The sequence below is a fragment of the Pygocentrus nattereri genome, chromosome 24, assembly GCF_015220715.1.
Source record: "Pygocentrus nattereri isolate fPygNat1 chromosome 24, fPygNat1.pri, whole genome shotgun sequence".
Classification (NCBI taxonomy): domain Eukaryota; kingdom Metazoa; phylum Chordata; class Actinopteri; order Characiformes; family Serrasalmidae; genus Pygocentrus; species Pygocentrus nattereri.
Window position 1 is genome coordinate 7,191,484 of NC_051234.1, and position 14,284 is coordinate 7,205,767.

A 14,284-nucleotide genomic window follows, 5' to 3' on the forward strand; every position below is an offset into this window, starting at 1 on the left:
TCTTCCCTTTACTAACCAGCAAAACAATGACCCAGCAAACAGACCTGTGTGACTTGAAGCTAACACCTTCCAGACAAGCGCTCAGCAAGCCATACAGAGGACATTGTGTGTTGAATGCAGGGGTTCATGGTCACATGAACAGATGTATGAAATGCGACTTTTGTACTGGACAAATTGCTTTGACGGCAAAAGCGGAAAAAATAAGGCAACCACGAAAAACAATGGAAAACAGGACAACATCTGTAGCTCTTTGAAGCAGCGTCACAATCAAAACAGGAACAAAATATTAGAAAAGCTCAAATCAAAACCACATCTCACAGTCTGAACTGCAGGAAACAGGCTTGGCGGAGAACAGAGACGGCCTTATTCATCCACCCCACATGCTTCTAAAGAGACTGGCTGGATATCCAACCTGGATTCCTGAACCCTCCGCTCTGTCTCATCTCTGCGGCTTACGTCCACACCAAAGCATGATTACATTACCAGAAATGTTCACAAGCAATATGGAGCGCGAATGAGAAGGTACGACGGTCCCGCCCCCCCCCCACTCACCGGGGTACTGGTTGCCATCCAGGTCGGAGTCTCCACGCAGGGTGAACCCGAATCCTGCCGGGATTGCAGACGAGGCCCAACCTCCATTAAGGACCTGAGAGGCCTTCAGCCTCAGGCCAGAGCGCTGACCATTATAGATAAACACCAGCCCCCCGCGGTCATCACCTGCAAATGGAGCTCCCACTGCCACATCTGGAGAAGAAGAAAGGGCAACAGAATAAACCAACTGAGGTCAAATAAACAACAGCACATATACAGTAATCTCTCTGCCCTCTGGGCTCAGTACAGGAGCAGCTCAGTAAAGATCATATTGTTATACCTCCATTAGGGCCCAAACAGTATGAAAATGATTGTGACGGTATTAATATGGACGCTGATTTTAACAGGGTAGCCATTAAGATAACCATCAATATCAGCTGACAAATGTAATATTTATATTTTAGATTTTATATCCCAGGTGTTTTAAAACAACTTTACTGACTGATGTGATTGACAGCAAACACAAGAAACTCACGGTCATAAGATTGTAGCTCAGGGGGTTTATTTATTTATTTATTTTACATTATGACACCTTATGGACAGAGAAAAATGGAGAGCGACAGAGGAAAGGAGAGCTAGAAAGAAAGACATAGAAAAGGGAGAAATGGAAAGAGGAAAGGAGAAACAGAGAGGGGATGAAATGAATAAAAGGTCACAGGAAAAGGAGAAATGGACAGAGGAAAGGAGAAATGGAGAGAGGAGGCAAAAAATAGACAGAAGGACACAGGAAAAGGAGAAATGGACAGAGGAAAGGAGAAATGGAGAGAGGAGGCAAAAAATAGACAGAAGGACACAGGAAAAGGAGAAATGGACAGAGGAAAGGAGAAATGGAGAGAGGAGGCAAAAAATAGACAGAAGGACACAGGAAAAGGAGAAATGGACAGAGGAAAGGAGAAATGGAGAGAGGAGGCAAAAAATAGACAGAAGGACACAGGAAAAGGAGAAATGGACAGAGGAAAGGAGAAATGGAGAGAGGAGACAAAAAATAGACAGAAGGAGACAGAAAAAGGAGAAATGGACAGAGGAAAAGAGAAATGGAGAGAGGAGACAAAAAATAGACAGAAGGAGACAGAAAAAGGAGAAATGGACAGAGGAAAAGAGAAATGGATAGAATCACACAATACAAAAAAAATAAAGGGACAGAAAAAAGGAGAAATGGACAGAGGAAAGGAGAAATTGATAGAAGGACACAGGAAAAGGAGAAAGGGATAAAAGGACACAGGAAAAGGAGAAAGTGATAAAAGAACACTGGAAAAGGAGAAATGAAATAAACAAAGGGACAGAAAAAAGGAGAAACGGACAGAGGAAAGGAGAAATGGATAGAAGGACACTGGAAAAGGAGAAATGGATAAAAGGACACTGGAAAAGGAGAAATGAAAAGAGGGACAGAAGAAACAGAACCAAACAGAAGGACAGAGACACAAAAAATGGACAAAGGAAAGGAGAAAAGGATAGAAGGCTACTGTAAAAAAATGGAGAAACAGACAGAGGGACAGATGAAAGGAGCAGTGGACTGATGGAGAAATGGAGAGAGGAAAGAATTGAATAAAAAAAGGAGAAATAGAAATAAAAGGAGACATGGATAGAAGGATACAAGAAAAGGAGAAAGAAAGAGAGGGACAGAGAAAAAGAGGAATGGACAGAGGATAGGAGAAATGGAATGAGGGACAGAGAAACAGGAAAAATGGACAGAGGAAAGGGGAAATGGACAAAGGACATGAAAAATGGATAGAAGGACACAAGAAAAAGAAGAAATGGACAGAGGAACAGAGGAAAAGAGAAATGTACAGAAGGACAGAAAAAAAGGGGAAACAGAAAAAAAAGAGAAATGGACAGAGGAAAGTAGAGACGACAGAAGAGCAGAGGACGAGGAGAAATGGACAAAGGAAGAGAGGAAAGGAGAAATGGACAAACTGACAAAGACATGAAGACATGGACAGAATCACCAAGGAAAGGACAAATGGACAGAGGAAAGGGGAAATGGACAGAAAAAGAGGAATGAACAGAGTCAAATCTACTACTTTTTTGCTGATCCTAATGACGATTATCACATTTCAGACGGACTCTAAGGCTGAGTTTCCACAGCAGGTACACGGTCCGAATCTGATCTTCTCACCAAACCCGATTTGTTTGTTTGGCTGTTCACATTCTCGTTTAAATGTGATCTGTATGCGACATCAGTCTGGACAGGTCAGCTCCCAAACCGACCCGCATGCGCAAAAGAACAGAGCTTAACGAGGCTCGTCCAGAGGTCAACAGTCATGATGGCCAGTGAACGCCAGTCACTCACAGCTTCAGTTTAGTCTTCACCAGCATCACAGGAGCGATTATGAAGTTCCAGTGGTGGACAGCTGGACTCATCACCCAGAATGTGCTCAAGTTCGCCCTAAAAGGGCCACGTTATTCGGTCACGACCACTTCTTTGGTTCGTGCTCTCGGATACTCCTCCGGCCGCGCTCAGCTGGCTCGTTCGAAACGTCTTCAAACACGGAGCGGTTTGATGAGTCTCCTCTAATTTTTGGACAGAAACATCAGCCTAAATATTTATGAGTCTCAGCAGCGTGAAATGATGACAAATGTCGAGTTGGACTGACGTGAAAGTCGCATGAACTCTGATCTGGCTGTTCAGACTCAGACTCATTGCTCCAGATCGGATTCGGATCGGATTTCAGTACCACATATGAAAGCGTCTCAAATCGGAATTGAAAACATCAGATTCAATGCGTTTTTTTGCTGTTCACACTGACATCACATCTGTGTCACATATAAGGGAAAAAGATCACATTTGGGCCACTTTTACCTGCTGTGTAAACGGAGCCTAACTGATATATGAGCTTTACACTTGTTCCTAGACAACGGCTGATTATTTGCTGCTGAAGAGAGACAATATATGTTATACTGTCACACTGTGTGGCAAATTGAGAATAAGGACTGGGAACAAGGACTGGAGAATAAGGACTTTAAAATTGTTATTTTAAAGCCAATTCACACCATTTTCAGATTCTTTTACATGAATGTCTCTTCCAAACATAAATTGACGCATGACTTCAGTTTTTTTGGTTTAAGGACGCATATTTTAGAAAACCCAATTAGACATTTAAACCCCTTTAATTGTACTATTCAGTTACTATTCAGTAGCTACCAGAAATGATGTGACATCTAGCATAAAACTAATATGTAAGCTATGTGGTCATGAGAGTGAGTGACGTATAGTATGTAGCCACATATGGTTGAGTGAGATAAACGGTGTAGCGTAGCACAGATTTCACTGCTGTTTAGTCAAAGGCTGGGTGTCTGGAAAAATGCCCTCACAGGTTCTAAATCTTCAACTTGCTGTAACATTTTGGACCATAAATCAACCTGCTCCTCTTCCCTATACAATGTCTGGCACGGCTAATGGCATTTGTAATCTATTATTTATAATCGGCGTGGCTGGAACTGCACAGAGAGGACAAGTTTCTGTTTGTAAAAGGAGGGAAGGAAAGTTTAAACGAATACTCAGATCTACAGAAAGCTCTATGGGGACTGCTCTTCCCTCTGCAGCCCTCAGAGAATAACGCACTCACACACACTCTCACACACTCACACACACACACACACACACACACACACACACACACACACACATCAGCTACTGTGTGTGACCAGTATCTCCAAGGCATGGTTATCTCTTTCAAGAGCTCCTCCTGAAAAGCTGCTCAAGTCATTAACCTAGTTATAGCATAAAATGGACAGAGGGGCAGAAGAAAAGAAAATGGACAGAGGAAAGACTGGACAGAGAGACAAAGGAAAGAAGAAATGGACACAGGAAAAGAGAACGGAGCAGGACAGAAGGAAGGAAAATGGACAGAAGGACAGAGGCAAGAAAAATAGGACAGAGGAACAGAAGAAAAGAGAAATGGACAGAGGGATGGAGGAAAGGAGAAATGGACAGTGGGATGGAGGAAAAAATGGACACAGAGGCACAGAGTAAGAGGAACAGGGACAGAGGGACAGAGGGAAAGAGAAACAGACCGAAGGACAAGGGACAGAAAAAATGGCCAGAGGGACAGATGAAAGGAAAATGGACAGAGGAAAGAATGGACAGAGGGACAAAGGAAAGGAGAAATGGACACAGGAAAAGAAAAATGGAACAGGCCAGGGGAAAGGAAACACGACCAGATGGACGGAGAAATGGACAGAAAGGGAAAAGGAAAAGATAAATGGACAGAGAGATGGAGGAAAGGAGAAATGGACAGAGTGACAGCAGAAAGAAAAGCAAGAAAAAGGGACAGATGAGAGGGCAAGATGTGTAAAAACATTAGAGGTCCTCTGATCTGAGCTCACTCTACAGCAGGAGGGGGAAAAGTTTAATTACTTCTAACAAAATAACATCATCACCACAAGAAAGCCCCCATTTCCTTCAACCGGACCACCGTGCATGCGAGTGTGCGTCGCTGTTTGTCTTGGGCGAGCTACACGCTATAAATAGGCTTGCTTTATGCATGCCACACTTTGGGGTGACTGCCCCGGTCATTTCCGCTTCCTTTCTGGCGACTGCTGTCCTACGGTGGGGCGCTGCAGTTGGCACGGAGCCAAATGACCCCACACAAATATCAGCCGGACAGTTGACATGGTGACCGGTACTAAAAGAGTTGCTTCATATATGACTGTACACAGACTGGGACTCAAAGAAAGTGATGCAAAAGATCTGAATTACAGCCAAGACTCATTTACACTTGCACTATACATTCAGTGGCCACTTCATTAGAAACCCCTACCTTGTAGCGCCACCTTGCTGGTTTACAGATAGAGACTGTAGCTCATCTGCTGATGCACGGTTCATGTTAGTCCTCCTCTAGCCCTTCAGCAATGGTCAGTTTCTGACCACAGCTGCACTTGGCTGGTTTCTTTGAGTTACTCAACCAAACAGGAACATTGCTGTGACTGCAATATTTATTGCAGCTCAAAACACACCACTATGTACTAATAAAGTGGCCTGTGGGTAGAAGGAGAAGATGAGTGTTTCCAATAATGTGGCCAGTGAGTGGTAGAACTATGTAGTTGTTTCCAATAACGTGGCCAGTGAGTTGAAGGGCAATGTAGTTGTTTCCAATAAAGTGGTCAGAAAGTAGAAGCATGAGGTACGTATTTCTAATAAAGTAGCCAGGGAGTGAAAGCACAAGGTAGGTGTTTCTAATAAAGTGGCCAGGGAGTGAAAGCACAAGGTAGGTGTTTCTAATAAAGTGGCCAGGGAGTGAAAGCACAAGGTAGGTGTTTCTAATAAAGTGGCCAGGGAGTGAAAGCACAAGGTAGGTGTTTCTAATAAAGTGGCCAGGGAGTGAAAGCACAAGGTAGGTGTTTCTAATAAAGTGGCCAGGGAGTGAAAGCACAAGGTAGGTGTTTCTAATAAAGTGGCCAGGGAGTGAAAGCACAAGGTAGGTGTTTCTAATAAAGTGGCCAGGGAGTGAAAGCACAAGGTAGGTGTTTCTAATAAAGTGGCCAGGGAGTGAAAGCACAAGGTAGGTGTTTCTAATAAAGTGGCCAGGGAGTGAAAGCACAAGGTAGGTGTTTCTAATAAAGTGGCCAGGGAGTGAAAGCACAAGGTAGGTGTTTCTAATAAAGTGGCCATGGAGTGAAAGCACAAGGTAGGTGTTTCCAATACAATGTCCACAATGTTAGTTATTGCCATAATAATGTTGTTTATATAATATTTAACCCGTTTTTTGGTATTTACATAGCAAATATTTCACAATATTTAACCTTTTCTGTAGTAGCATAGCTACTTTAGGTTAACCTTGAGCTATATCACACAACATTATGGGATATGACAGTGCAGGAAAGGCAAAAAAGTTTTTTTGGTCATGTTTGTGCAAATTATAAGCAAATTTAAACTAAAATATGTGTTTAAGTTACAACTGTATTCTGCACATATTTGCACATATACAGTGTAAAACAGAATAATTTAGTTCACTGATTTTTTTTTGCATTCTATATTTGTAAACGTTAATTTAAATTTCTAAAAATGCTTATTTATAGTTCAGGTAAAATGAAATGTCCTTTTTCACAGGTGCATTTACCTTAAATTAATGCCAAATGGGTTGAACTACTTTTACAGCTGTTAAGTAAAAATACAGGAGAATTCTGTTTTTTAATGACAGCTTATTATTGTAAGTGTACAGCAGAATACAGCTACATTTTAATCACAGTAATATTGTGGTCCAGGTGGCGTTGAAGTCAGAGTGGACTGTTGCTACTCTACTGTTATTTACAGTTAATATAGTTCAGTAGCTTCCTCAGTAATGCAAGTAGTAGCCCACAATTTACTGTAATTTTACAGTTTTTTAAACTGCAGTGAGGTATCAAATATCAAGGCAGGACGTTGAGTTTATTAGGCCAGTTATTCCCTCTGTATCATGGAGTAGTGAACTAGAATGGTAGTACTATTCTTTCAAGCACATAATAGACAATAAATCTTCAGCCTCTAAAAATTGTTCTCGTTTGTTTTGTCATTTGTTTCCCCAAGTTGTGCATCAAGTAACTGAGTTGTCTCATGACAAAGTGTCTCAAACAAAACATGAATCTTTGAAAAGCTGTCTTGTGCAAATTAAATCTGCGCTGACACAACGCATTTCAAGACAGTGATATATGAGTATCCAGCTCGTACAAGCCCAACGACTTGGCTCGTGGATTCTACAGTCGGAGGCCGAGGAAGAGTTTCCGAACCCTTCAACAGACACTGAAACTGCTCACTAAAATGTAATGGACGGTATCAAGAGGAAGCTCCTGACATCGAGTGCCATTGCTCACTGGCTGCTTGGATGGAGCCTCATTTTTCCTTTGTGAAAGCAGCGAAACAGCAAAAGCAGATGGAAGCAGTGAAGCCCTGGAGCTTGAGGCCCAAGCAAACCCTTTCAGCGGCATCCGTCTTCCAGGCCAAAGACCGCCACTGACTCGCGGTCTCAGGGAAAGAACATCTCTCACAGGGACAGTCCCCGTCAAAAGTGTGTACACGCCTTTTCCCGTCTTTAGTTTTCTACGAAACTATGTACCTCAATACCTCCCACATTCAACTCAACCCATGTCAAGTTGTTAAGTAATCTATAATACACTTGCTCATGTGGTGCCTGACACAATGTTATTTGCAGCTACTGTTTTTAGCTGCGCAACACTTTGATCCATTTTAAACTTACAGTCCCTGCATGACTCCATATAAGTAAATATGTCCTGATTTGACTTCATATTAGAAGTCTGCACAATATCTTGTGGCACAGGACTAATTTTCAGTGTTGTGTGCTGGAGTGGGTGGGTAACCAGCACGAAGCATGCAAAATTAACGAATAGCCTAAATAAGGTAGAACAATCACAAAATCATCTATATAGACAATATTTAATGGTATGACTAAAACAACTAAAATTAAGTCATTTGAAAGAGTTGCGAAGCAATCTATCACACGAAACATTGAATAAATTCTTGTAGCTTACAGAGACGGCGGAACCTTCAGCTCGACACCCATAGCTGCCTAGTGAAATACCAAAGGTACTCACAGTCAGCCTGATGACTGTGACTGCTGTGTTATCTTGGCAGAGAATAGTGCATTTCTGAATAGACTGTGTCATATTCTGGACATTAGTTCGTCTTGACAGAACTGCACAGGCAGGTGGGGGACCAATGTTCCGGTTGCAGGCAGGAGCGGGACAAATGTCCTTGGTTGCAGGCGGGAGCGGGACAAATGATTCCAATTTTCTACAGGAGCCAATGACATCTTGCGGGAGCAAAAACGTCCAGGCCCAAGGCCCAATTCCATTTCACTTCTTTTTTTGGGGGGGAGTTTTACCCAATTTTTCTCCCCAATTTAGTCGTTTTCAATTCCACCTGCTAGTTAGGACTTCCCCAATCACACAATACAATCAATGGTGAAGGCTAGCACAGGCTTCTTCCGAGACTTGTGAACCCAGCCACTGCTTCTTATCGAACTGCCACTCACGCAGCATCATTGGAGGGCCAAACGCGCTCGGAGGAAAGTGCCAACTGCCAGACCTGCGCTGACTAGCATCGCGTTGAGTGATGGGGGTAGAAGGGGGGGCTATCCTACCCACCCAGAGAGAGCGAAGCCAATTGTGCTTTCTAGGACTCCCAGCTACGGACAGCTGTAGCTTCACCAGGGATCGAACTTGTGATCTCCTGATGATTAGACGGTTGTGCCACTTGGGAGCCCTTCATTTCACCTCTTGCCCCTACCACTTAGCCCTTAGCCCTCTGTTTTGCACATTCACATCTAGGGGTAGGATGTCCCAATTTTTGTTGAGATAGAAGGGTAAGTTGAAGACTCAGGGCTACAAGACCCTAAAAAACGAAGGATTTTCAGAGGCACACAGCGGTCGGCAACAATAAATAATTTATAACCCTCTTTGAAAGCATATCGCTGCTGTCGGAAGAAAACCTTGCATCTCCAAAATGGTAACTTTACAGGAGAAGGAAAAAACCTACTTCACCTTCAATGTAAGTCAAGGGAACCAGAATTTTTCCCATGTCATTTTGGGTTATTTATTTTAGGCCATTCATCATAAAATGTACAAACAATGTAAAGAGTAACACACACTTTCAAATTATGTCAAAAACTGAAAAATGCCAAAACTGGAGATACAAGTTTTTCTTCCGACAGCAACGATATGATGCCCTAAATGTAACTAAAGCCCAGCAATGTGGTTAGTGAAAGTTAGTGAAGATGGGCCGGGTCGCCTACAAAGCACCACCAGTGGCCTGTTAGTGACGTTTTTTTTCCCCAAACAGAAGGGGTACTGGTAAAAAAAAAGAAATGGGATTGGGCTGACGTTTACCATCTGTACCCTTCTCACTACAAGTGCACAGATGGTACAAAGCACAGTTATAGCACATAGGAAACATCTGATGAAAATCAAGTTCACGAAAAGCGATGAATTCTTGAAATGATGTTGCAACAGATGATTAGCATCTGTCTTGATTGCACAGACTTTAGACTGGCTGCTTTATATTGTAACAAAACCTTGAATCATCAATTTTGCTGCTTTTGATTATGTGACCCACCCGGGATGCAATATGTGGAACTTTCAATATGATGCTCAATGCAAATGAAACAGCCAGTCCCAGCCTTTCTCCGGGGAGTATTTTTCAAATGTTTCAAATAATGTCCTACAAATTTTGCTTAAATGTCCACCCCTTGTGAAAAACGGCCAAAATAAGAACATTCTTCTATGAGTAGCCGTAACAGACATACGCATCATCTGGCAAGCACTCCTCGGTCCGAACCAAATATAGAATAAACCGTCATAATGACCAGTGTTAGCATAAGCCAGTTAACTGGCTAGAGGGATAAATATCCATATCAAATATTGATTTGGCCATTTCTCTAAAAGACTTCCCAAAGCATTGTCTCATAGCAGCGTCCCAAGTGCATATGGCAACAATCTATAATGAGTCCCCGGTGCTGTCTCCACACAGAACAGAGCGTGTTTGGTTACCAGAACAGAACCTGAACTGGACATCACATCTGTCTCAACACACACCAGAGGACTGATATGTTCAGGTTACAGCTTACGTCAGGATTCAAGCATGTGTGTGTGTAAGAGAGACAGAGAATGTGTGTGTCACATCTTTGGCAGCATACAGGACGCACGGTTTAAACTCATGTCTCGTTTCGCCCTTCATTCAAGTAACATGCATGTGTGGACATATACAGTCACTTTAATATAGATCAGAGATTCACAGCATTGATTCAAAGTCTACTACAGTTTCTGTGAGTGATTATATTGGTCTGATTGCACCTGTGTGTGATTAGTCAAGCCTGAGCCCCACCCTTGCCCCCGTTTCCTCTCTGAAGTTGGAAGAGCTGTTGAAAACAACATGCAGCGCCACCATGACAACCAAACAACGAGCTGATTTGGAAGGAAACTAAAGAAAAGGTTTGGATCTATCATATTATGGTCTTGGCTACGTTCACTTTACGAGTCGCATTGCTCAATTCCAATGTTTTGCTTATATTGACAAATATCTGTCATAGAGAACAGACCAGCGTCCTGAAATGACCCTCATGAGCTCCTCCTACCCAGTAACGTCACATGACTGAATCACTGCATCATCAGTGCAAACTAACGAGCAGAACGAGCTTCACTGAGAAGAACATCAACTCTGATCAGCTCTCAGCTTCATTATTAGAGCCAGACGAAGGAGAAAAAGGTGAGATGAGCTGCTTTTCCATCATTTACAGGCTTTAACTTTGTTTGGCGCTGCTGCCATGGTAACGCTGAATGATGGCACAGTGGAAAAAAAGCACATGAGTTCCGATCTGAGCGTCACATTAAAGTCACATGGTCCTGGAAACGTCAGATCTGAGTCACATTAGGGTAAAAGATTGGATTTGTGCCACTTCAACCTGGTAATGTGAACACAGCCTTAATGAGAAGACTCAGATCACAATTCTTGTGTTTTTCATTTTTTTCTTCTCACTGTGCTTGTGCAGTTATTCGGCGCTGTCAGCAGTGCCTAAACTGGAGCCCTAATGTGACTCAGATCTGATGTTTTCAGGGCTGTGTGGACACACAAATCTGATCTTTTCAAATCTGACCTGAGCCACTTTCATATGTGGTCTTAGATCAAATACATATCCGATTTGTGGCCATGTGACTTTAACGTGATGCTCAGATCGGAATTCATGTGCTTTTTTTCCACTGCGCCATCATTCAGCGTTACTCTGGCAGCAGCGCCAAACAGACATTAATGCCTGTAAACGGTGGAAAAGCAGCTCATCTCACCTTTTTCTCCTTTGTCTGGCTCTAATAATGAAGCTGAGAGCTGATCAGAGTTAATGATCTTCTCGTTCTGCTCGTTAGTTTGTGCTGATGATGCAGTGATTCATTCAAGTGACATTACTGAGTAGGATGTGGTCATGTGGGTCATTTCAGGACACCGGTCTGTTCTCATTAATGACAGATTTTTGTCAATATAAGCAAAACATTGGAATTGAGCAATGAGACTCGTGAAGTGAACACGTTTAGAACTTTAAACACTGTTTTTTTTATTTAAACTGTTATATTCTATGTATGGATGTAACAATAAAACATTGTATTGTATCGCAGGTTTGGAGTATTGTATTGTATGACTTAGGACTAAGATAAGAGCTTGCTGCAAGAGCATTAGACCGAGACACAATCAAATACTGAACTATTATACAACTGTACTAAAATGAAAATGAAAGCATATTAGCATTTTTGCAATTTTTCAGCCACTCCTTATTTTAGCTGTATCAAAAATGCATTGAATTAAGAAACTACTGTATCGCATTCAATCAAATAATGGATTTTGCGTATCATTAAACACCTGTCACGATTGGCTCCTCCCACTCCTCCATGTGCTTTTTGTTTACTTTTGAGTCTAAGTCAGTGTTTGCCCCTTGTGTTTGTTGGTCTTTGTTTGCTGGATGTTTTATTTGTTTGATGTTTGACTTTCTAGTCTTTGATTGTATCCTGTGTTCTGTTCGCCATGTCTGCCCTGCGATCTCTCCATGTTGGCTGTATGAACCTGGACTGTTACGACTACGACCCTGGATTTGCCTGAAATAAAACTCACTTATATCCGCATATGCGTCCGCCTCATCACTCCAAGTTACACTAACCCCACAGATTTAGGCAGATTTAACTTATCATTTGTTCTCATAACTGAGTTTAACTGGCTTACCACAGCCTTAATGAAGATACTCTTACAGCACAGCACAAAGAGCCGCACTTGGGCTGAGTGAGTCAAGCAGATAGAGAAAATAAATACAAAAACAAACTGAGCTGAGGAATGTAAACTCGGGACTCAACGGCGAAGATATCTCACACATCTGCGGAGTAAAAATAGCAAAAACACACGCACACACACAGACGTGCACCCACGAACGCTATCCATCTACTATTATTACTCCTGTTCTTGTACAAATAAGAAAAAACGCTCATGTTCATGCAAATCAGGAACATTTAAAGAACGCATTTAATGTTTTGTTATATTGACATCTAAAATTTGGTCCCCGCAAAGATAGCAAAACAAAAAACAAACGCACAGACACACACATCACATACACGTTTTTGGAGTGAGTCCTAACAGGAAACCAGTGACAGGGTTATGGGGTCACTAGCTATGCTCCCAATTCCTGATTGGCTGAAGAGCTTTTCATTCTCAGCACTTGGTCTGAAGATAGGATATCCTCTTCATCTAAGACAAAACACAGCCTGAGAAGATTAGGAAGTGTGGAGGAGGAGAAAGAATGACTTTTGACATGCTGGATGCCAAAAATACACACAATAGGGCAACAAATGTTGATTCTTTGCAGCGGAGAACTTCGACTATTAGAGCTAGGCCTCCAGGTTTGGGCCAAAATGTAAAACACCTCCATAAAACACCTAAGAAATAAAGCACCCCCTACTAGAACGCTAATTTCTGCTAGCATCCCTATGAGATTTTAGTAGTATGTTAGCGCTAAGCTAATGGCAATCCAGGTATTTTGACCGGCCTAGATTAACGCCGCATTTACGTTACTCCAGCAGCTCAAAGCACCACAGCATATCCTATTCTTTTTCATGCACGACTGCGGTGCATGAAAACGTTTATGCAAATGAATCAGGCTGCTGTGACAATAAACCATGTTTCTCACAAGTGCAGCTTTTTTCACACAGAACTGCCTCTAAAAGAGCTGAAAATTGCATTTTATGGCCCCTGTGAAAAAGGATTGGGTACAAAGGATGCAAAGCCTGAAAATTACCGATAAAGGTATGCTAGTCACACAACTCTCAAAGCATGAAACGAGCTACACACACTTACCAAGGTAGCCGTCCTGGTTGATATCTCCTAGCGGAGCGATGGCGCTGCCGTAGCGTCCAAACACATGTGTACCGGTCAGAGTGATGGGAGGAGAAAAGAGGAGCGCGTCCTCCTGCAGGTAAAGATATACTCTGCCCATCTCCCGTGGCTTACTCTCAAACTCGCGGTCCATGTAGAGAGGAGCTCCCACCAGAACGTCATCCAACCTACAGACAAACACATTCATTTATACACATATATGTTTGTTTGTCAATCTCAGCACATAAACAGTTGTCTGCAACTATGTACCCAGTCATGGGCTGGAGGTTAAGGAAGCAGCCCCATGACCGGAAGGTCGCTGGTTTGATCCCCTGAGCCGACAGTACTTGACTGAGAGTGCCCATTGAACAAGACACCTAACCCCCAACTGCTCCCCTGGCTCTGCGGATAGGACTGCCCGCCGTGCAGGGCAAATGTGCTCATTGCCCCCTAGTGTGTTTGTGCATTTATTAGTGTGTATGTGGTGTTTCGCTGCACGGATGGGTAAGCTTGCGGAGGTGAAATTTCCCCGTTGTGGGACTAATAAGGGTCACTTCATTTTAAGAAGCTAGGGCACTCCTGGCCAAGCTAACTTTTGTTGATTTTTGAAGTAAAAAGAAGTAAAAGCAACAATAATTAATGTTAAAATAACATTTTTCAGCAAATGTTGATTCACAGTTTTGATATATTTGATGATTTCATTCAACAACCATTATGGTATGTGCAGAACGTTATACATCCCTACTAAGTCAGCCCAGTTGTTGTTTTAGGAATTCTATTCCACTCTTCCATGCAGAATGCTTCCAGCTCTGTGATACTTCTGTGCATTCTTGCACAGCATGTTTAAGTCAGGGAGTTTGT

The 14,284-nt window shown here is 42.5% G+C and overlaps 1 protein-coding gene across 1 annotated transcript in view; it reads right to left on the reverse strand.

The window, feature by feature from the left end:
• The window catches only part of itga8 (integrin, alpha 8), a 176,941-nt gene that overhangs the window by 109,830 nt on the left and 52,827 nt on the right, over positions 1-14,284 (reverse strand). The window contains exons 12-13 of the mRNA XM_017684423.2: positions 13,406-13,611; positions 553-744 (exon numbers count right to left, since the gene is read on the reverse strand). Coding sequence (XP_017539912.1) covers positions 553-744; positions 13,406-13,611 — 398 coding nt within the window. The remainder of the gene's footprint in view (positions 1-552; positions 745-13,405; positions 13,612-14,284) is intronic.